General features: G+C 32.2%; 1 protein-coding gene across 2 annotated transcripts in view; it reads left to right on the forward strand.

Moving 5' to 3' along the window:
• Positions 1 to 2414: 2414 nt before the first annotated feature.
• LOC143062951 (sodium- and chloride-dependent glycine transporter 1-like) overlaps positions 2415 to 23407 on the forward strand; it is a 30951-nt gene continuing 9958 nt past the window's right edge. Inside the window, exons 1-9 of one of the 2 annotated variants that reach the window (XM_076234811.1) lie at positions 2415 to 2515; positions 10378 to 10550; positions 11841 to 11972; positions 12332 to 12644; positions 16620 to 16752; positions 17769 to 17903; positions 19509 to 19612; positions 19824 to 19948; positions 22031 to 22143. In XM_076234811.1, coding sequence (XP_076090926.1) covers positions 10394 to 10550; positions 11841 to 11972; positions 12332 to 12644; positions 16620 to 16752; positions 17769 to 17903; positions 19509 to 19612; positions 19824 to 19948; positions 22031 to 22143 — 1212 coding nt within the window. In that variant the 5' untranslated portion in view covers positions 2415 to 2515; positions 10378 to 10393. Of the gene's footprint in view, positions 2516 to 9447; positions 9590 to 10377; positions 10551 to 11840; positions 11973 to 12331; positions 12645 to 16619; positions 16753 to 17768; positions 17904 to 19508; positions 19613 to 19823; positions 19949 to 22030; positions 22144 to 23407 lie in introns of those variants that run through there. The other variant, XM_076234810.1, reaches the window with a different exon arrangement.

A 23407-nucleotide genomic window follows, 5' to 3' on the forward strand; every position in this document is an offset into this window, starting at 1 on the left:
TTTTGGTTCAAAACTATTCATAACTTGTAAGCGCTTGAAACAAAATAACCGTAAAAACTAAATGCGAAATATAGCATTGTAAATTAAGACCTAAAAATAAATATCTACCGTCAGTCGAAAACACAATTAATCAAAGTGTAAAATTGGGGAATGGAATCGGTTTATTTAGAGATCAGACGAGAAATATATGTATGTTTTTGTAAGCATCTCCTGATTTGTATGCATAACGGTTAACCCACCATGCGAATTCGTACTCAGTCAAAATGTCACAAACGGTTAAATTCAAGCTCAGACCAATAAACTAGTAACTAAGGATCAAAGACTACAATAATTACATGTCAGTAATGAGTTGAGATACGTCGGATTGGTCATATGACGCGTAAGGGTGATGAACAAACTGGGTCCATTTCAGTCGTTCATTTGTTTACAACCCCAGTTTCGATGCCGCTACTGGTACATGATTCATTCCAAAGGATTTAATCAGCTCAGTAGTTAATACGGAACATATAGCAGACATATAGGTAGAGCAATATCATATTTGTCTAAACTGTTCGATATTTTAATAATTGTATCTGTTTCTTAAACACTCCTTGAGGAATTTTCATAACGTTAATTTATATTCCTATAAATAAGCTCGTCTTAGATACCAAGGTTAAAGTTTTGAACACCAGACTGGCGATTCGTTTACCAAAGATGATTCTTTTTCGATACGAATACAGTACATTATAGGTTTGTATTTCAAATGTAGTTTACTGCATGTTCTTGCAAAAAATCAAATAACACTTTAAAGAAGTAGAAGGATTTTTTTTACTTTCTCTGACAGAAAAGAGCTTCGGACACATGAAATTTATAACGTGTTGTGTTCATTTTCATTTTTTTATATACATTTCTTGAACCAAAATAACTGCAAAAAAGTAAACTAAGTAAATAATTTAATATATATCTAATAGATATCAATCGAATTCATTTGTATAGCATATACAACAGAAGACGTGGTATTATTGCTAATGAGACAACTTTCCACAAGAGACCAAATGACACAGAAAATTACAACTATATGTCACCATACGGCCTTCAACAATCAGCAAAGCCCATACCGCAAAGTCAGCTATAAAAGGCCACGAAATGATAAATGTAAAACAATTCAAACGAGAAAACTTACGGCCTAATTTATCACCGGTACAAAAGAAAATGAACGAAAAACAATTATGTAACTCATCAACAAACAACAACCCCTGAATTACAGATTCCTGACTTGGGACAGGCACATACATATATACAGAATGTGTCGGGGTTAGACATGTTAGCGGGATCCAAACCCTTCCCCTAACCTTGAACAGTGGTGAAACAGTACAACATTAGAACGAACTATAAAAGTCAGTTGAAAAAGGCTCATCAGACGGTTACAAGTAGAAATAAATCTAACAATCAGAGTGGACGTGGCCGGGTACTTTTATATCCCAATAACAAAAAGACACTAAGCACACATCTGAAAGTACTACAGATACTGACAGCTAGTTCAAAGCCACTAACAACTAATAAAAAAAATCATGCATCTAATAATAATTTAATTTTGGATGTAACTTGTCTTCTGATTGGCTGACGTCGTTTTGTTTATCAGCCCATAGACATAATTTTGTCATGTGAACGTGACGTCATCAACGTTTTTTCATGATTTTCTCCAGTTTAAAATGGAATTAAGAATTAAATTATAAGAAATGACTTAATTATGCGCTACGTACGCGCGTTATTCAGTGTACACCACATGTTTTATGTTATTTCTTCATAGACAGAAAAAATACAGTTATTACTGAAATAAATTATAAATCAGTACACATTCAAAATCTTATGTATTTAGTGTAAAGACGTCAGAAGCAGTCAGGTTTCTGAATGTTAATTTAAGTTACCTATAGAAGCCCTAGACATAGATTAAGTACGCGATACAAAGTATATGTAGAACGCTATGAAGCAAAGCTATATCCAATTATCGGCTGTTCATGGTGTGACCGGGAACAATTAGTATAAAAAATAACAGTTTCATCGTTCAACGTTCATATATATGTTGTATTTGTATCAAAAGTTAAATGATTTTCCACTTCATTGAAAACATGTACCAAGTATTCTTCCAAAAGTTGTCGTTTCAACATATTAAACTTTTAGTATGCTGAAGATTACACATTTCGATGGGTAAATGTGAATAAAATTAACATTTTAGTTTTGTTATTTATTTTATTTCTTTCAAAAATTAAAGCAATTTTAGATGATGGATATAAATGTGATTTATATAGACATCCTTTAAACGCTTCGATTAGTTCTATAGATAAACACGTATTTCTAAAGGATTTTAACGACATGTTACTATATATATAAACTAAAACTTCGTTTTATACTTTCTATAAGTGCAACAGTGTATCAAAAAAAATAGTTATAGGATAAATTGATAAAACAAACTGCGCAATCGTAGACATTTTTTCAAGTAAATACCTGAAAGCACGACACTTGGACACCATTACACGTAATGTATTTTGTAGTTTTTATTTCGCATTTCGATATTTAGTGTACGTATTATAATACGTGTTTGGTTGGATAATCATAATGTTTCCATATAGGACTAGAAAACGTTTGAAACAAAGACTATCATTTCTTGGTATGTTGACAAAAAATGCTTTTAAAAGCTTGGCTTTAAAAATGGTTAGTGAAAGGACATAAAACTGCCTCTAGAAATTTGTAGACCTTCACTGGGGCAAAGCTGGTGACCGTAACTGCATTCACGGTCATCCCAAGATGTCGGATGAAAAGTTAGGTCAGTATCTGTAGTGTCTGTTAAAGTTTTTCTATATCATTTTTTTTCCAAAGCATACGTTGGTACAAAGTAAATTTATAAAAGATTCACACGGAAATAACAATTACTACCGAGAAATGTGTATGAAACAGGAAATTGGATTTGAAAAAATCGCTTAGATGACCGTAAATCGGCATTAAAATATTTTCACGATGACCGTAACATATAAATATGATGACAGTGATTGGGAAAAAGATGACCGTAATTTGTAATGGATGACAGTAATTTATAAAATAAAAGGATGATCGTAACTTTTAAAGGATGACCATCAATTCTAAGAAATATCCGTATTTGTATTACCTTATTTTTGTGTATCAAATAATTAATCGTGTTAGTATAACGTATTTATAAGACAGACAGCATTGTCTATAGGTAGAAGAAATAAGACGTGCTTCAAATACAAGATAGTTCACCATGTGTAGCCTATAACCACAAGCCAAAAGATTTTTTTATTTCTGGGATTCCTTATCATGTCATATAATAAATACACCTTTTTCAAAATATCAATGCATGTACACCCATTGGTATTATATCGTTTCAACTACCATTGCAAATGTTCTTTATTTCAGATAAGTACATGTCTTATCATTATACCACCTGCAAATTCACCTCATCGAATGTAGACATCATTTTGATACACACTATAGACAATAATGTTGGTCCACAAACATTCAGTTTTAGAAAGAAAGTTTTGGATGAAACACTGGTCATTCTACATATCGGTCAGTACATTTCGGAGTTGAAGTAACAAAACTTAAAATGATGTCAGGGAAAAGTTATAAGCCAAATATAAATTTAGAAAAACAAGCTATATCATTCAAAAGATGTTCCTTAAATTTGAAAGTCAGTGGCGGTTATGTCGAAGAAGGATGTCAAACGGAATTTAAAAAATAACTTTATTAGGCCGTTAGTTTTCTCGTTTGAATTGTTTTATATGGTTATTCAGGGACATTTTATACCTGACTATGCGGTATGGGCTTTGTTGAAGGCCGTACGGTGACCTATAGTTGTTTAAAATTTCTGTGGCATTTTGGTCTCTTGTGGAGAGTTTTTTTCATTGGCAATCATAGCACATGTTCTTTTTTATAATTATTTATCAACTATTGCCAAATATTGAAGCAAAACTGAAAGATATAGGGGATACGAAGACTTCATTTCCGTATTGAAATCCATATCTAATGGAATATTTACTGAAAATATTGCTTTTCATTTGCTACTGGATGTCAGAAGGTTTTATTCTCAGACAACAATATGCTCTACAAGATATGTTCCAGAAACGATGGCATTCTGAATTACTATTAAGAAACTGTTCAAGGATAAAGGAGTTAACTTTTTTAAAGAGGTTATAAAGCTGAAGGAATATCAGCTGAAAACACACCAGTCAAACCAACGGAATGCAGAATAAATTTTGCAGTTCCATCGGATCCGGTGTGGTCAGGGGAACGCGTTAGTTTTCTGGCAGATGTTAAGATTGTAATCTGCTTCCTCTGGAACCATACACATGGGCTCGATTACCGGATATTGATATGTTTATTTATGGGTGTTTTTTCTTCAACTTTTTGTCGTATCGCTGTCAATTTGTATTAAAATGTTAACGTCGTTATCAATAAATATTTAATCATTTGCCAGAAATATGCAATTTACTATCATTGTCATAAACTCAAAATACGGAAAAATAGTTAAAAAGAAATTAATTAAACATATTTTTTATTCGCTATTAAACCGAGCCCCTTTTGAGACAAACTCAACAAAAAGTAAAGAAAAAAAAGTTACGGTTATCTTTTACAAGTTACGGTAATCTTTTGACCAATTACGGTCACTCTTGTTATGAATCGCTGATCCTGTTACGGTCATCTCGTTTATAATTTACGGTCATCTTATTCAAATCAAATTTCCTGTTTCGTACACATTTCTCGGTAGTAATTTGTGATTTTCGTCTAAATGTTTTATAAATTTACATTGTACCAATGTATGCTTTGTAAAGAAAATGATATAGAAACACTTTAACAGACAATACAAATACTGACCTATTTTTTTAACAGACATCTTGGGATGACCGTGAATGCAGTAACGGTCATCAACTTTACCCCAATGACCTTGCAATGTTAGGGTAATTATTTGTTTTTCGGTTGTTGTTTTTTAGCATAAATGAGGCCGATGTTTTCTATTTTTCATTCATGAGCTAAATATATATATATAAGTTATAGGTTTTTCATTGAAGTCCGTACGGTTGTCAACATCTTTGTCTTGTCTCTGATGGGACAATTTTTCCCATTGGAAATCATTCCACATCTTCTAGTATTCTAATGTATATTAATGTGGTGTTATCCCTGTACAAGTTTACTGAATAATAAGATGCAAAATGGTACTCTAAATAAAGTTACCGATAACTATGGATATATTTCACCTGTTTCCATCCTCTTTAAGACGATTGTGAGATAACTATATGTGACTTACTACCGGGCTTTTAATTGTATTAAAAACTCAAAACGTGACTTTCGAAAATTCTAAATTTATCCCCGGTTCTAGTGAGGTTCATGTTGCTTAATTCTTAGTGTTCTGTGTATCGTTTTGTTTTTGTTAGTTTAACTGAAAATAATACACTCTGTTGTTAGCTGTTTTGTTCTGTGTGTTGGTTGAACGACACAGGGTCTGCATTCACATACTAGTATTAGGAGGTTTGTGAGCGGGTAAGACTAGTTTAACGGCTGTTGTTCGCTGGAGATTGACTTTTTTGATTGTGTGACTAATCGCGATATCAAAGGAGTTGGTTGGTGGTGGTAGTTTTGGTCTTTTCTAGTGAGCTGTAAATGTTATGACTTATAATTTTTCAGAATAAAACTAATTGGAGAGTTCACATATACACATGCAATAACACTTACAATGGAAATTGATAAATCTTATGACCTATTCCGATTGATAATTAAAAGATGATTTTTATTATTCACAAACGTCTGAAGATGTATCTTTAACAAGTCCCTCTGCACCTGATTCAGCCTTGTATAACATTGTCCAGGTTGGACATCTGTCAAAAATAACTACATAGTCATTACTGTTATATGTGTAACAGCTCTTCGGGAAACCAGTACTCAATCGTCTCCACGCAGCCAATCAATACGTCAGCACTATGCGTGCAAGGGTCATGGACTCTGTGTATTTGTCTGATATCACAGTAGATATTACCCGGGTAAGGGACCAGTGTGTTCACTGCCATCAAATGGCAAGGTCAAACTCTTTGCAGCCACCATCTGACATAACACCGTCAGATTACTAGTATCCGTTCCAGATGATTTGCAGCGACTACTTCACATATAACACATGTGACAGTAACGACTATGCAGTTATTGTTATCATGTATTCAAACTGGACAATGTATACGAGTCTGAATAAGGTGCAGTGGGACTTGTTAAGAGACTTAACATGGACTGAGTTGATGTCTTAACAAGATATGGCACTTGCCAAACGGCATTCGAGGGAACATGATCGGTGGAATGAACACACTCACAATCTGCCGTCACTCTAGATGGAGATCATACAAACCTTATTAAGCAACCATCCCATGAGATGGGAACGCCGTGGTAAGTTGTTGAAGTACGGCAATACCACCAGCATGTTATAGATGGCACAGGCCGAGTTACTATTAGCAACCGCCAGCACCTCCAAAAGTTATATCCTCTTAAACCACCAAAACACAAGGTACTTCGATTGCACTCACTCATTGTTCATCATCAGGAAGAAATCTTGAATTTTCCAACTCCGTCCAAGACGACACTCCCACAAGGACCCACGATACCTATGTCTTTATCGTCAATAAGAATATTAAGTCCACCAGCTGCATTGAATGACATACCGATTAAAGTCCCAACTCCAAAATCGGTAACTCGGACAATTCAACAACCGCTACAACTAGATTTGGACTAGTCATACCCATACTTCTCTGAACCAGATGTGCCTGCTATGAATTGGGATACCACGTGCTATTTCCCGTCTTTAGATACACAATAAAGCTGGGAAAAGGAGCTATTGCCAATACGAAGAACAAGCCACCGAAACACAACAGAATATAACATTGATGAATCAGGAACTGATTGATGAAATTTATTTGGACATAAATAAGTGAACCTAGAGACTTTTTGATTGAAATTGTGAAAGGACATTATGCGTTTAAATTTGTTCGTGTCAAGAAATCTCAACAGAACATTCCTGAAAATTTGTTTTTCTTATAGACTTGTCTTTATTTGTATAAATGTTTTTCGTATCCAAAAAACTTGTCGCCTGGGGCGGGGGGAGATAACTAAACATTTACTAATGTACTATGTATATATACATTTACGGTATCATTCAACCTTATAATTAAAGATATTAACCTAGGAAATGTTAAATGAAATATTTCTGTCTTTTTTCTCTCGGTCAAATCACTTATCAAATATTATATCAACATTTCTATGTCAAAATATTTTTTTAATCTAGAAAGTACCTACAAAGTGTGAGTAACTGTTGTAAATTAGTCCTTTTTCAAATCTCATATACCACCAACAAACTAGGATTGTAAGTTACATGTTCGCCATTATATTTTACAGTAATGGAGTTTTTGCTTGTGCTTGGTTGCACGTTTATTTGGGAGATGGTCAGATAAGTCGAGTGTTGATGGTTGAAGTTGTCTGTTGTATTGAAAATATTTAAATTATACCTGTTATCATATTGTATGCATAAACCAAATAAATTTTATTCAATATTTTTTCATATATATAATCTTAAATGAAGGAGTTTACTGAAAGGTGGTATTTGACTTTTTTTTGTTAAATGTATATTATATTCAACAGTTGCAGGTGTATGAAATTTTTCAACCGTATTGGTATTTTATAATCTTGTTAGGCGTACATTTATTTGGAAAAAATATCATAACTACATAAAGTATTAGGTAAAAAAACGGAAATAAAATATCAATGTACATCTAAAGTAGCATAATTAGTGTAAATAAGTTACCTGGTGTAATAAGCAGGCAAATTGAATGTTGAATTAAATTTTGTACTGATTGATATCTTTGTTTTAGATACATTATTTTTGTATTAGTTGTTATTGGCTTGGAACTAGCTGACAGCACTATCGGTAAATTTTGTTGGGATGTATAAGTATTCGTTCACGTCTAATCTGTGTTTTTGAAAGATGTATTTACATTGGTATGCATCTGATGAGTTTAGCCTGTTCATACTACCTTTGGTGACTATTTACACCACTGGGTCGATGACAATGCTGGTGGACGTTTCGTCCCAGAGGGTATCACTAGCCAAGTAGTCTGCACTTCGGTGTTGACATAAATATCAATTATATGGTCTTTTAAAAATATAGATTTCTTGTTACAAAACTTTGAATTTTTCGAAAAACTAAGGATTTACTTATCCCAGGAATGGATTACTTTAGCCGTATTTGGCACAAATGTTACAAATTTGGGGTCCTCAATGCTCTTCAACTTTGTACTTGTTTGGCTTTATAACTATTTTGATCTGAGCATCATTGATGAGTCTTAAGTAGACGAAACGCGCGTCTGGCGTACTAAATTATAATCCCGGTACTTTTGATAACTATTTACTATATTGTTCTAACGTTGAACTGTTACACTACAGTCCGAGTTAAGGGAATTTCGCATTCAAACGAGTTTAACCCCGCCACATTCTATGTATACCTGTCCCCAGTCCATATTTTTCTTGAAAAAAAAGTAAAATCACAAAAATACTGAACTTAAAGGAAAATTAATTCGGAAAGTCCATAATAACATGGCAAAATCAAATAACAAAACGCATCAAAAACAAATGGACAAGAACTGTCATATTCCTGACTTGGTACATGCATTTTCAAATGTAGAAAATGGTGGATAAAACCTGGTTTTATAGCGCTAACCCTCTCACTTTCATGACAGTCTCATCAAATTCCGTTATATTTTCATTGATGCGTTAACCCAACAGACGCAATAAAAAAAATAGTCAAATTATGGATACATCAGTCATCATCGTATAACAGTTTCAGAAGGAACAATTTAACAGAACACAAAAACATCTATCTACAAACACATTCATTGGTGTGTGTGTCTGACGTCAGCAAATTTTATACGTCACGTAGATTTGTCGTTCAATGTGCATACAAACAATTTTAAAATTTACATAGGCAATGTTAGCATATAGGGTTAAAAAATCAAAAGTATGTAAAAATAAATTACAGAAATAGACCGAGATTGAAAATAGTCCAAAAGTTATATATATAAGAATATATAAGAATCCACAAATAGAATTCGATCTATTTTTCTCATTGTTGAATGCCGTCCGGTTGCCCATAATTGCTTACATACACTTCATTTGAACTTTGGTGGATAGTTGTCTCATTGGCAATAATACCATATCTCCTTATTTTTGTATCAAAGCCTTACGATTTTTAAGTACAAAAGAAGTATTTTTATTTAAATTTCATGTGTTGACATATAATGCGTATCGTGTATATGCATATACATCAAAATAAGTCCACCCATAGGTCATCCAGATTACTTTAATATCAAATCAGAGACAGGTTTTAACAATTTAAAGACTGATAATTTAACAGAATACCTTGATAACCTCATCACATTTTCTATATTACTGAGATTGACCTTGGAAACATATCAGATTTATGTTCATGCAGCCTTTACATTTGTTTTCGTTTATTTACGTGCTATTGTTTGAAGATTTTACTGTATCATGTTCGCTTTGTAGAGGATTGGTATGTTTTGTATATATAAATCCAATTGGACATTAGAGGCAAACTTATATTTTTATTTTAATGTCTACAACTTTATATTGTTGATAAGAGTTGGATAACTTAAGGTAAACTATAATTAGTTAATTCATATGTTCATTGTCAATAAAACATAAATTGTTTGTATGTCTCATAATTTAGCTGCTGGTCTGATCAGGATTTTGAATCTGTATTGCCAGATGATGAACCTCGATTCGGTCAAAGAAGTAACGGGTCTTTTGATTTAAGACTTTGTTTGTGTCCTGCTGGAATTTTAGCGTTTTTGATATTAAAGATATTAGACACTACTAGTATTTAAATTCTAAAACAACCAACCTACTATTTCTGTATGCTGTCTTTATGGTTATGTTACTCATGTTAATTCTATGATTCTCGACTTTATATTTGATTTTTTTAAAAACTTTTTTCAAATCTTTTGACGAATTTATCTGTCGTACAAATTTTAAGCCTGGTATTTTGAAGAGTTTTTTTTAAGTTACTTGATAGATATATAGTGTTTTCAGATGTTCATAATAATTGGTTGTACAGTGGAAACGTTAGCTTTATTGAGCGATTTGTCAGATTCTGTTTCGTTCATATGAAAATGCATGAAATATTTTATATAATGAGTCAATGTTCAGTTGAATGTTTCCTAAAGAAACTTAGATATGAAAAACACATTTAAAGTAATCAGCATGTCGCTGAAATACCGTACCTGGAGAAGTTAGTATCGTTGTATTATTGATTATTATGGATGTGGTATTTCAACGCAGGGCATAATTGAAAAAGATGAGCAATTCAAACATATCTCCAGTCACAGAAGATGAAATACCAACAAGAGGACAATGGGGGAGAAAACTTGAGTACTTTTTAACGATGGTTGGTTTTACAGTTGGTTTGGGAAACTTGTGGCGCTTTCCGTATATCTGTTTAAGGAACGGTGGAGGTTTGTATACTTTATAACTGCACTATTTTATTTAATATTCAATCTGAAATATGTCTGAAATGGTTAGTTGGAAAAAAATGTAACTTTTAATATTTTGAACCCGCTAATCTTAAGTGAAAACGGAAAGGGGTCACACTGAATTTTCTTAAATTGATAATTATATATAAAATAAAATGAATTGTTTGAAGCTGATTTGCGTCATATTTTGCATACACGGATGTGAGTTTGTAGCAGTAAACATAATATGTAAACTAGCCTGTAATTCAGTGGTTGTCGTTTGTTTTATGTGTTACATAATTGCTTTTTCATTTTTTATATAAATAAGGCCGTTAGTTTTCTCGTTTGAATTGTTTTACATTGCCTTATCGGGGCCTTTTATAGCTGCCTATGCGGTATGGGCTTTGTTCATTGTTGAAGGCCGTACGGTGACCTATAGTTGTTAATATCTGTGTCATGTTGGTCTCTTGTGGACAGTTGTCTCATTGGCAATCATACCACATCTTCTTTTTTATAGAAATAACACGTGTACTTGTGTATGACAAAATATCGCAGTACACGCGATATATTTGTCTTAAGTACCATTATATATCTCTCGAGAGAAAAAATACTAAACGGCCAGAAGTAAAAAAAAAAAACCAGAAAACAACAAGGACCTAACCAGTATATTTGGGGAAGAAATTTCACTCTCCAAGTCAGGAATATGACAGTTGTTGTCTATTCGTTTGATGCGCTTTATCTTTTGATTTTGCCATTTGATTAGGGACTTTCCGTTTTGAATTTTCCTAAGAGTTCAGTATTTCTCTGATTTTATTTTTTATAAAACAGAAACATAAACATTTTTCTGTTTACCAGTATTTGACTTAGGTAGGTAGATCTGGATACCTATGTTTTTTCTTCCAAATAACAGAAAGTTTTTGTTTCGAATATTACTGTATTGGTTGTAAAACAGAAGCGATTTAAATAGATACTTATCGAATAAAAAAAAAACAGTTCCATTCGGTTAGGAAAATCCCTCCTTAATGGTACTTACATCCCAAACATTTTATGATTATCTAAAGTTTAGAAGACCGAGATAAATTTAAAAAAAAAACAGACGATACAAAAAGGAAAATCAAAACTCACAGCGCAAAGATCATAGCTCTGAGAAAGACAGACAAAATCACGACAATCAATTCTTGATTTAAAACTAGTACATTTGAAAATATTAAAACATCAGTATTGCTGTGACATTGAAATACGAGCGTGTTAAGCTGGATAGTAATAATGAATATTCATTAAAATTTATTTTAGGTGCATTTTTGATACCGTATTTCATATGTTTGCTTTTATTTGGCATTCCTCTGTTTTTCTTGGAAACTGCTGCCGGACAATTTTCAGGCCAAGGACTTCTGCATGTCTGGGAGGTATGCCCGATATTTAAAGGTATGACAAATATTATTCTTTTTTTTTATATTTTAAACATGAGATAAATAAGTGATGTAAAAGCTCATCAACGATACCAGTCTGACAGTTTGTCACGCCAGACGAGCGTGTTTGTCATTAAAGACTAGTCAATAACGCTCTTGTCATTTTAACATTTGAAAAACCAAAAGCTATATAAAGATGAGCAACATTAAAAACCAAACAAAAATTATCTAGATAAACATCATCGAGTTACATTTGAATACAAAAACATTAGTTTTACGATTTATTACCACATTGCAAAGAGTAATTTTTCAGAAACCGATTCAAAGTTGTTTGTTAATCCTTTTTAATATCGTATGTGCAAATATTATTTGCAGGTGTTGGAATTGGTATGGTAATACTAAATGTCATCTGCAGTCTTTACTATAACATTATTCTTGCATGGACAATTTTCTACATTGGCAATTCTTTCATTGGTCCTCTACCTTGGACGACATGCGATAATACTTGGAATAGTCAACAATGCGTAACTGATCGTGGTGTCAATCAAGGAAGAAACTTTACCACTCAAAATCACAATTTAACGATTAAAATGCACAATATAGATGTCGATAACACAACCACTTCAAATGAATATACGTGGACAAATGATACTTCAAAGTTGATGACTGCTCAAGAGGAATTTTGGCAGTAAGTTCAATACAAAAGTCCTTCATATTACATATCACAACCCAAATTAAAAATTCATATCTTTATCTGCTACATACAAATTTAGGTTTCGATTTTAAGCAATGATTCTCTAACTAAATTCATTAGCTTTATTGCTTCGGACAATGGTTTCTCTGACTAAATTCATTATCTTTATTGCTTCGGACAATGATTTATTCATTTTGTAACTTGATGTCTTTTGCTTTAAATTCATAAAGTTTCCTTAAAACTGAATAGGAAGAGATCGAGTCTAGATTTTTGCCCTGGAATGTACAACTCTACGCTCATAACATTCAGGCTGAATAAAGAAAATATCATACTAAGCTACATCTTAATTTTTATCTAGTTGGTCTTATTTTTTACTGCATTTGGCTAAATACGTTTTTTCCCCTATGTCAACAGTAACACTCATGAAACCCAGAAAGAAATAGAACAGTACAAATAAGTCGACCATAAGATTTCCAAAGTAGAAAACACAAATGCATCTCATTAGTAACGAGTTTTCCCCTCTTACTACCCCTTAAACAATTATCTACTAACGAGCAGCACGATATGTGCAAAGAAGGCTTACCACTTAGGTAGCAATAAACAGTTAGGAAAAATATTAAAATTTGCGTTCATAAATCTTACCATCCCATTTTCATTGCTTTCTTGCAATATTAAGCTTACTTTACTTTAATCAGAATCTTCCATAGATTTTATATCCAATATACAAAATGGTAAACTAGCATTTCTTTAAGGTGTATCCATGGGAACAATCTGCATTTATTTGCTATAAAATATTGCAAAAAGGGGGGTAAAGATGTCACATATTTCCCTAAAATTTGGCTAAAAGTAGAATTTCAATTACTTGAAGTATTACCTTTTCTGAAACTGTTTCTATAAATCTTTCAGTAAATTTAATGAAAATCATATGTCTTTCATCTCATTTTTTGGTAAAATTGCGTCAAAAACGTCGTGTAGAAAAAAAGTGTGTATAATAACTGTAACGGATCACATCAAAGACATCAAATAAGGCGATAAGTCGAGTATGCGGTCTATATAAGTATCTGTATTCTTCAAAACTACATATAATTTTGGCTTCATATACTATATCATAAGAACCGATTCTCTACAATAAAATACAAATACACATAAACATACATCGTAAGTAAAAAGAAATACTTAAAAAACTAAAGGCATAATACTAATCAAACATTATGATTTTCTTTCTTTCATGCTTCATAAGTAACTTGTTAAATGAAAAGGTTAATTAGAACAAATATTAATTTAAAAATACTTTTATAATTCTTAATATTTCTTCTTTAAATAAATATTGTTCTTAAAAATGTACCATTATTATCTTTTACCGATTATGTTCTCTTTATAAAATAATGATGTGTCTCCGAATATCAAATAACTAGCAATCAATAAAAACTAGACAACGTTATGTACGTCAAAAGCGAAACATCATAAAACTTAAAAAAAACGGGAAATATTACAATGTTCATGAGCGTAACGTTACATATGCGCAAATACTCAAACATAGTATCTTTAAGTATTATAAATAAATTAAAAACCAATTCTTCAGAGAACAATTGAAGGTCTTTCCACCTCGATAATAAGAATGAAATTTCAAAAACGATGTTAGAAAATGTCACTCCCTGTTGATGTATTTTGGTTCTTCAAATTGATATAAAAAAATAAGATTAATAGGTATATGCAGAAGACTTAATTGTTTTATTATGAACAGAAAATAGTTTTTAGCAAAAGTCAAAATCTAGAACGTCAAATTGACCTGGAGAAATGGTTTCAAATGCAATAAGGGGAGAAAACTCCTATAAGGGTTAACCTTAACCAAAACACTTCGACTGAAATAGTTTGAAGTTGCGCCTTTTTGTAAACAGTAATTTGGCAAACAAACCATATCATTAACTGTAACAGTTTCTTTTGAACAACAATAACAAGCAAAATTCAAAATTTATAATATGACCTTGACCTTCGACCTTGATCTCAATTTCGAGGTCATAGGTCAGTGAACTCAAAACGGAAGACTGGAGGTCAATCAGTTGTATGGTTGTGGAGAAATACTGATTTGAAATACATAAGGGGAGAAAACTCCTATAAGGGCTAACCAAAACACTTTGACTGAAATAGGTTGAAGTTGCGCCTTATTGTAAACAGCTATTTGGCAAACACATCATATCATTTACTGTCACAGTTTCTGTGGAATAACGATAACAAGCAAAATTCAAAATTGAGAACATGACCTTGACCTTTGACCTTGATCTCAATTTCCTTTCAATGGACCAAGGACTTCATATCAAAAGACTAGGCCTCTACAACTTATAACGTATGAATTTATCCAACAAATCGCCTATCTTAAATTTTCATAGGGAAATAACTCTAATAAGATGTCTTCCGATCACTCAAGTCAAAATAAACCAAATCATTCTCAAGAGTAGACGAACAATTTGGAAAAAACAGTTTGCTAAAATCTTTTACGGTTTTAGAGATATAGCGTTAACAAGAAGAAGGGGACGCGGGGAGATAACTCCTATAAGAATAAGTGTTCGGTTACACAGGGTGAGTTTTGAAACCCCCATTACTGTACAACATCATTGGCCAAAAAATCCATTCGATATGTTGTAAGACAAAAAAGCATCTCAGACGGCAGAAGAAAAAAAAATAATCAGAAGAAAAACAAAAGGTCTTTCCACGAAAAGTGGAAAGACCTAAATAAATAAATTCAATAATAATAAATAGAAGAAACCCAACAATTCGGAATTATATTTCAAATCGAACAATAACATTAATTTCTGGACCAATGACCGGTCGAGCTATGAAAATACGGAGAGTCAAACAGAAAATAGAACATAAAACATGTAAAATGTAATCTTGATGTTTTTATAAACAATTTTTGAAGGCTAAATTAGTACTCAGCTGTCTAAAAATGAATTTTATTACACAATAACTTTCAAATTTCCAAGTTTTTAAACATGAAATTTATAAAATGACCACATTATTGATATTCATGTCAACACTGAACACAGAGGATGATCTTAAAGATATAACCAACACTGGGTTTCGAGACACCGTTGAAGAAATTGAAATGAATAATATCAACATTATAGCAATAACTTTACATGTACATGTATTGTTTATCAAACATATTGTCAAATGCACATTCATGTTTTAATTGTAAGTCCACAGTATATATTTGAGGTAAAACAAAAATTGAAGAACGTTAAGGAACATCTGCTTTTTTTTTTTTTTCTTTACTTCAAATGGACAAGAAATTCACACTGTGTGAACTAAAACAACTAAATGTACAATAGCAGAACAGGCAGAACGTATGATTGTCGGAATCGAACAAACTTTTAGAGGAAACCGACATTGGATGTAATTTTCTCATACCAATTCCACATGTAGATAGAGGAAAGGGATATCCCAAATACTTGATAAAACATTATGTTCAATATTTTAAAATATAACCAGTTTATTGTATTGTGTTTAATATTCGTATATACTGTGCCTAATATTTAATGTCTTGTGCCTATCATTTTAAAATATTAAGGTTATCATTTGATATATTGTGCTTAATATTTTAATATACTTAACACATCAATTTGTGTTTATGATGTTTTTATATGATTTTATAGAAAGAATTATTTAACTTTTATTCATTTTCAGTATTATAAATAAAACTTCTTTATATCAGTTATTATGTATAATCCCTGATGTTTTTTTCTAGTGATTAGACATAATCCCTGAACATTTTAGTTATTATGTATAATCCCTTAACTAGCCAGTGATTCTATATAATCCCTGAAAATTTTAGGGATTCTACATAATCACTGATTATACAAATTCACTGTAACATATATATACAAGTAAATAAAATGATATTACTTTAATAAATTTTGGTTAAGAATAATATATAAAATATTTCTGATATTATGTTTGAATATGTTTCAGGTATAACGTTCTTCAGATGTCTTCTGGAATACATGATATTGGAGATTTAAACTGGCGATTGGTATTGTGCTTGTTTGGGGCATGGTTACTCATCTGTGTGTGTTTAAGTAAAGGCGTCAAATCTGTTGGAAAGGCAAGACCAAATTTAGTATAATTTGAGCTATTTTTATTACTACAGAATTGTCGGTTCTGTAATTTAAGGGAGGCTATATACATACAAATTTACAGTCACCAAATAAACATATCACAATGTAATAACTATGGGTGACTCGCAGCTGATAAATTGTATTCAAAATACCTCGTTTCGTGGATGGATTATTATATATTTTTGTTGTTGAATGGTATATTTTTTTAAAATAAAATATAGGTCGGGAATTGGGAAACTGTGTCAAAAATCAATTGACCTTAAACTTTAGGGAGTGCGTTTGAAAGCACGTGTTATGCTCAGTGAAATCAAGAGATTCAGTTTATATATAAATAGCGTTACCATATTGGTGACATTGGTACTTAAATATTGTCATTGTCATCACAGAGGCGAGCTCGAGCAAAACTTTCTTTCTAAATCATTCCGGAACTAATCATGGTCTTTTATTCGGTAAACGAGAAAATTTTGATTCAAGTTTTAACGCAGCATTTGAATTATAAAGTTTGTCTTATTGTAGTCGTTTATGTTTGTTTTCATCAGAACATTACTTAATGTATAAATAAAGACAAGCACCAATCTATTCCATTCCAGAACGTTGATTTAAACGATAAATATTCATCAGATTTGACATAAGAAAAGACTGTTTGTTCCAATTTGAAAAAAAAATACTTTAACATATATATGTAGTGTGTCTCTACCAGACGCGATTAAGTCTTAGTAAATAAACTGACAATTGGTTAATATGCTTGTATATTACATAAAAATACTTCATAAGATTGACAAAAAAGTACCAAAGGGAATTCAAACGCATGGGTCGAACATAACATTGACAATGCAATGTTGAAAAACAAAACACGAAAAACGACAAAAAATACAAACAACAGTTAACCAAACACAACATTAAAACTCAAAGACTAAGCCATACGAATTCCAACGTATGTCTGGTGTTCGAGAATAAGGGGGTTAGCATATCCTGCTTCAATTAAATTTCGTTTTGCTTTTAGGTTGTTTACGTTACCGCCACTTTACCCTATATTCTTCTAACTATCGTTCTCGTCAAAGGATTAACCCTAGATGGAGCTATCGATGGAGTGATAGTATATTTGAAACCAGATTTTAGCAAATTGCTTAAATTGCAGGTATTTACGCTTTTATTTGTACTATGATACGTTATGACAACATACAAATATAAATTACCCACTGTTTAACATTAAATAAATAACCAAAATTTAACTGGGTCGTGTTCAATATCGTAGCAGCTACTATCAAAATATACGTAGAAAACTATAGGCTAGCTGCACGTTCAATAGACAAATCTACGTAGCACTACGTAGCAGCTACGATATTGAACGCGACCCTGAAGTAATGAAAATCGTGTCATTTTGACGTTGAACGGTAAACATCCATAACAAAATGCGATAGGATTAAATATATATGCAGTTGACATTTCTTCTTATATGAACAAATCCATCTTATGTCGCATACATGAACTCAGATAAATTATGATGAATAAAGGCAACAGTAATATAACGCTGTTCGAAATTCATAAATTGATTGCAAAAAAAACAAATCCGGGTTACAAACTACTCAAACTGAGGAAAACACGTCAAATATAAAGCCTCGGCCACACCTTACCGGATAGCTCGAACGGACGCCTAACGGATAACTTTTTTTCAATCCGTTCATGTCCGTTAGACGTCCGTTCTTATCCGTTAGACGTCCGTCCATATCCGTTGCATGTCCGTTAAGCGTACGTTTTATCCGTCGACGTTCGTTCTGTCCAGTGGAAAATTTTGAGCATGTTCAAAACTTTGAACGGACGTCCAACGGATAAAATGTCCGTTGAACGTCCGTTAGGCGTCCGTTTTGTACGGTACTCGTCCGTTTCGTTTCCGTTTTGTATCCGTTACGTGTCCGTTATACATCCGTTGGAGGTCTGGAAGATAAATTCACCAACGGACTTCTACCGGACGTTTAACGGATAAAACGGATGATGAACGGACGAGAAACGGACTTCTACCGGACGTATAACGGATAAAACGGATGATGAACGGATGTGAAACGGATCAATGCTAATTCAAAATTTCGCGTCAGAAATGCCAATTATTGGTATGTCAGATTTCTTAAGGTTCATGAATTCTTATTATTGATAATCAATCTTAGAGTAAAGTCACGTCAACACGATCAAGCAGTTCTTATTCAGACCAGACACTGCCCTTTGGCGGAATTTTGAAGAACAAACCAAAACTAGTTACACAGAAACATTTTGAATATTTATGCGATTTACATGTATTATTATTGTCGCCTTTGATCTTTCCGTATATCTTGTTCATCCGTTTTATCCGGTACGCTTTCGTTATGTGTCCGTTTTATGCGGTACTCGTCCGTTGGATGTACGTTCGACATCCGTTCTGTCCGGAACGTGTCCGTTTCTCGTACGTTACATATCCGGTGTTTGTCCGTTACACGTCCGTTTTATTCGGTCAGTACATCAACGGACTCCCAACGGATAACAATTTTTTCAACGGACAACTTTTATTTTCATCCGTTAGGCGTCCGTTCGTGCTATCCGGTAAGGTGTGACCGAGGCTTAAGAGGAGAATAACAACACAAGAGAAACAATAAAATGCAACACACACACAGAAACGAAGTGTTAGATAACAATAGCCATTTTCCTCACTTGGTACAGGATAGTTTAAGAAAACATGAAACATTATAACAACATTATGATTGTCCTATTTCAGGTATGGATAGAAGCTTCTATACAAGTATTTTATTCTCTTGGTGCGACTTGGGGTCCGTTGTTTACAATGGCTAGTTTTAATAAATTTAAAAACAACTGTTTGCGGTATGTATTTATTTATATTTTATTTGAATATCCAAAGGTTTATCATTAGCAATATAATTAGTTGACTTTACATATATGCTCAAAACTACAATATGTATTTAATTAATTAAATTACGGTTATTTCCACTTCGGATTAAATTCTTTATTTGTTTTGTTTGAATAACATGAAAATTAATTATTAATTAATTTCGTCCTATATTTATCATTGCAGTGATTCCATTATTCTGTCGTTTATTGGAGAAGGAACCAGCGTTTATGCAGGGTTAATAATTTTCACAGTTTTAGGATTTTTGTCTGCACGTTATTCGCTTCCACTTGACAAAATTGTAACATCAGGTATCATTACATTATTTATCATAAAGTTAGTGTTGATATTTGTATGAAATGGCACCGCGGAGGGTAAACAGTTACATCCTACTGAGAATTCAAGTTGCATTACTCACACTTTACTGAAATAGTTCTTAAAAAAGTATAATCATAAAAAATACTGAACTCCGAGGAAAATTAAAAAAAGGAAAGTGCCTATCCAAATGGCAAAATCAAAAGCTCAAACACATCAAACAAATGGATAATAACTGTCATATTCCTGACTTGGTACATGCTTTGTCTTATGTAGAAAATGGTGGATAAAATCTGGTTTTAAAGCGAGCTATATAGCATTGGTAGATGACAACTGTTGACTCAAGATTTTCTCTCCACTAGTGGCATGACTGGCCGTGTTCAATATGAGTATAGACCTATAATATTAACTCGAGAGGGGCGGGGATTTTCTATTTCTGTTTATTTCTGGTATATTTTTTTAAACTTGTTTTGCTATTTTTCCTTTTTATTTCCTTTTTTTTTAAATTACTATTAATTTGCCAAACGAGTTCGCATAAAAGACATCAGCATGAAAATGTGAAATAATGAATAGCCATCATCCGAGCAACAAGAAAATGTTGTTATTAGGACAAATTGACTTTGTGACGCAAGTGGTGCCTGGATATACCTCCATAGAAATGAAAATGCTGCCGTAAAAGTTTAGTTCTATCAACAGACACCCACTTTCAAACCCCAACTGGTGATCAATGCATGAATCAGATTACGCTATATATGTCGCATTCATTATTTCAACTTAGATTGAAAACATGAAATCAACATATTCAACAAATGAATCATCTGTTGCAATGGTATCATATAGATAACTTGGAACTTGAGTCTATAGCTGAAGATAAATGCTAGCTACTTTTACCTAATCAGAAAACAATTAAGTACTGACCATTTTTGTGTGTATGTGTATGGGAAGGGATGAAAAAAAGGGGGATTCAATACAAGACAAGAACAATATTACTTTTTTTAATTATAAGATACAAAATGTATTTATTTAACTTCCTCCTGAAACAATTATGTTCAAGAGATTTAGAATCAAACAACTTAATCTTCCACTCCATTTAAAAAAACCCGGTTAGATTATAGGCAAATGCAATACGGATAAGACTAAAACCACAAATTAAGTCCAAACAACACACCGCAAATCCCCAATTGTGGTATCATTAGTTACCTTTTTTTCAGTGCTTCGGTAATTACATGATTTATAACAAACCCTCTTTTTTGGTGGGGTTCGTGTTGTTCAGTCTTTAGTTATCTATGTTGTGTTTTGTGTACTGTTGTTTGTCTTTAGATCATTATCTTGATGCCATAGCACTGTCAGTTTATTTTCGACATGGAGTTTGAACGTCCATTTTGTATCGTTCACCTCTCTTTTGATCTTATGCATATTTGACAATTATTCTTAGATCGTTATTTGTCATATGTGATATAGCTCTCAACGTTTTGCGGGTCTCATTCATTAATGGCTTTCATGTCTTTGCTTTTCAGCGTTCCTGATGAAAATAATTCAGAAATTAGATTGGGATGCATACATTTTATAGCGTTATTTTCATTTTGAAACATGATTGTCCACACACAGTTCCGAAACATTTCACCAAACAGTTCTTAATTGAAATTGGAATTTGTCGCAGAGAAGCTAAATGAGTCAGTGACAAACAAAATGAAGCTTTAAATTTTATTAAAATTGTTCACTATTACTTTTTTCATTGTATGTAGTAATAACTTAGTACACCTTATTAGTTCTCAATGCAATTTTTATATAAATGTTCATTTGCCTTCAAAACCAAATTGTTTTGGGTGTCTCCTAGTTTGTTTTTCTTTTTTCTCTTTTAAAGTAATACTCAAATTCATCATGTTTAACTTCTTAGCATCCATCAAGATATTTTATGAAAGTTATTGAGAAAAGGAACTCTTTCAAACAATTCACATAGATCTTACATTTTGCTTTGCTATGCTTAACAATGCTTCACAATGTGATTTAGATACAAGTCAGCACATTAGAAAATGTACTTAAAAGCAATATTCTTAATTCTTTTTATTTACATGTAGGACCAGGACTGGGATTTATACTATATCCTGAAGCTTTGGGGCAACTACCAGGACAAAATATATGGTCGGCTTTATTTTTTGTGATGCTACTAACTGTCGGTTTAGACTCCCAGGTATGGAGGGATTCACTTCTGACACAATATTATATTAAGACAACAAGTGTCTAATGTTATGAAAAAAGTAAATTAACGGAAGGGGTTTGGATGAATAACCTACCAAAAGACAATGCATTATATATATATTTTGCGTTTAGTGAAAGGTAAAGTCACTATGAGAAAGCCAGATATGAAGGATCATAACATAATATTATGTGTCTAATGATATGAAAATTTTTCACAGTCAGCATGATGGTAAATAATGATTTGTTTAATTCTGACTGCCACAATACTACTTTTAAAGTTCATAAAGTTTTATTTAAATTGTTTTTTTCAGCTGTTAAGGTAGCATAATACAAAGATTTTATAACTCCAACTCCCAAGTTTTAAAATGCTGTAACTTTCTTAATAATACTTGAACATTTATAAAAGGGGTAGTTATGGATAGCTAACAGATTATTCTTTCAAATAAATGCAATGTTAGTATGATGCAACAATTATGTAACCAATTATAATGTTAACTGTGTCTCAAACATTTTTCCTCAAATTTCCACTTTCAATTGAAATTTGCTTTCTCATAGGTATTCCTAAGGGATTGATCTTATTATATGTTGTTTCAATGGCCATTATCTATCTACAAAAGGGTGTCTCAGATTTCAGATAGAATGTATAGACCAATTACACCTAATTAAACATTATCTTCTTTTATGTGGTTAGGATGTTCACACTAATTAGAGATTTATGGGAGAATGAAATACCATAGGGACAATTTGAGACACTCTTTTGGACCCCATGATGTGTTGATTAAGATTTCGTTAAAATTTTCTGTATAGTTAAAGAGATGAAAGAGCTAAATTCATTCAAGTGAACTGACCGAGATTTTGCCACTAATTACATAATAATTTTTTACATAATAATTGCATAATAAAAATATTGCATTCATTTAAAAGTTTAATCTTTTATCTATCTTTATATACCTCTTTTATTATTTTGTATGCATTCATAACAAAGTTAAAGCATTTTAAAGGTTAGTTATTGGAAGTAAAAAAATCTTTGTATTGTGCTACCTTAAGTAATATTTTTACAAACGAATACTACGTATATTTCAATATGGCTGTTTTTCCCAAAGTTTTATATTTTTGTATTATGTTAATGAATGACTATTGTGTTTGCTATTAACATACCCATGTAGGTGTCTTTGCAAAAATAAATAAACACCTTGAAAAATTATACAAAAAAGTATAAAGTATAACAAATGTAAACATTTACCATTAATTCCTTT

The sequence above is a fragment of the Mytilus galloprovincialis genome, chromosome 2, assembly GCF_965363235.1.
Source record: "Mytilus galloprovincialis chromosome 2, xbMytGall1.hap1.1, whole genome shotgun sequence".
NCBI lineage: Eukaryota > Metazoa > Mollusca > Bivalvia > Mytilida > Mytilidae > Mytilus > Mytilus galloprovincialis.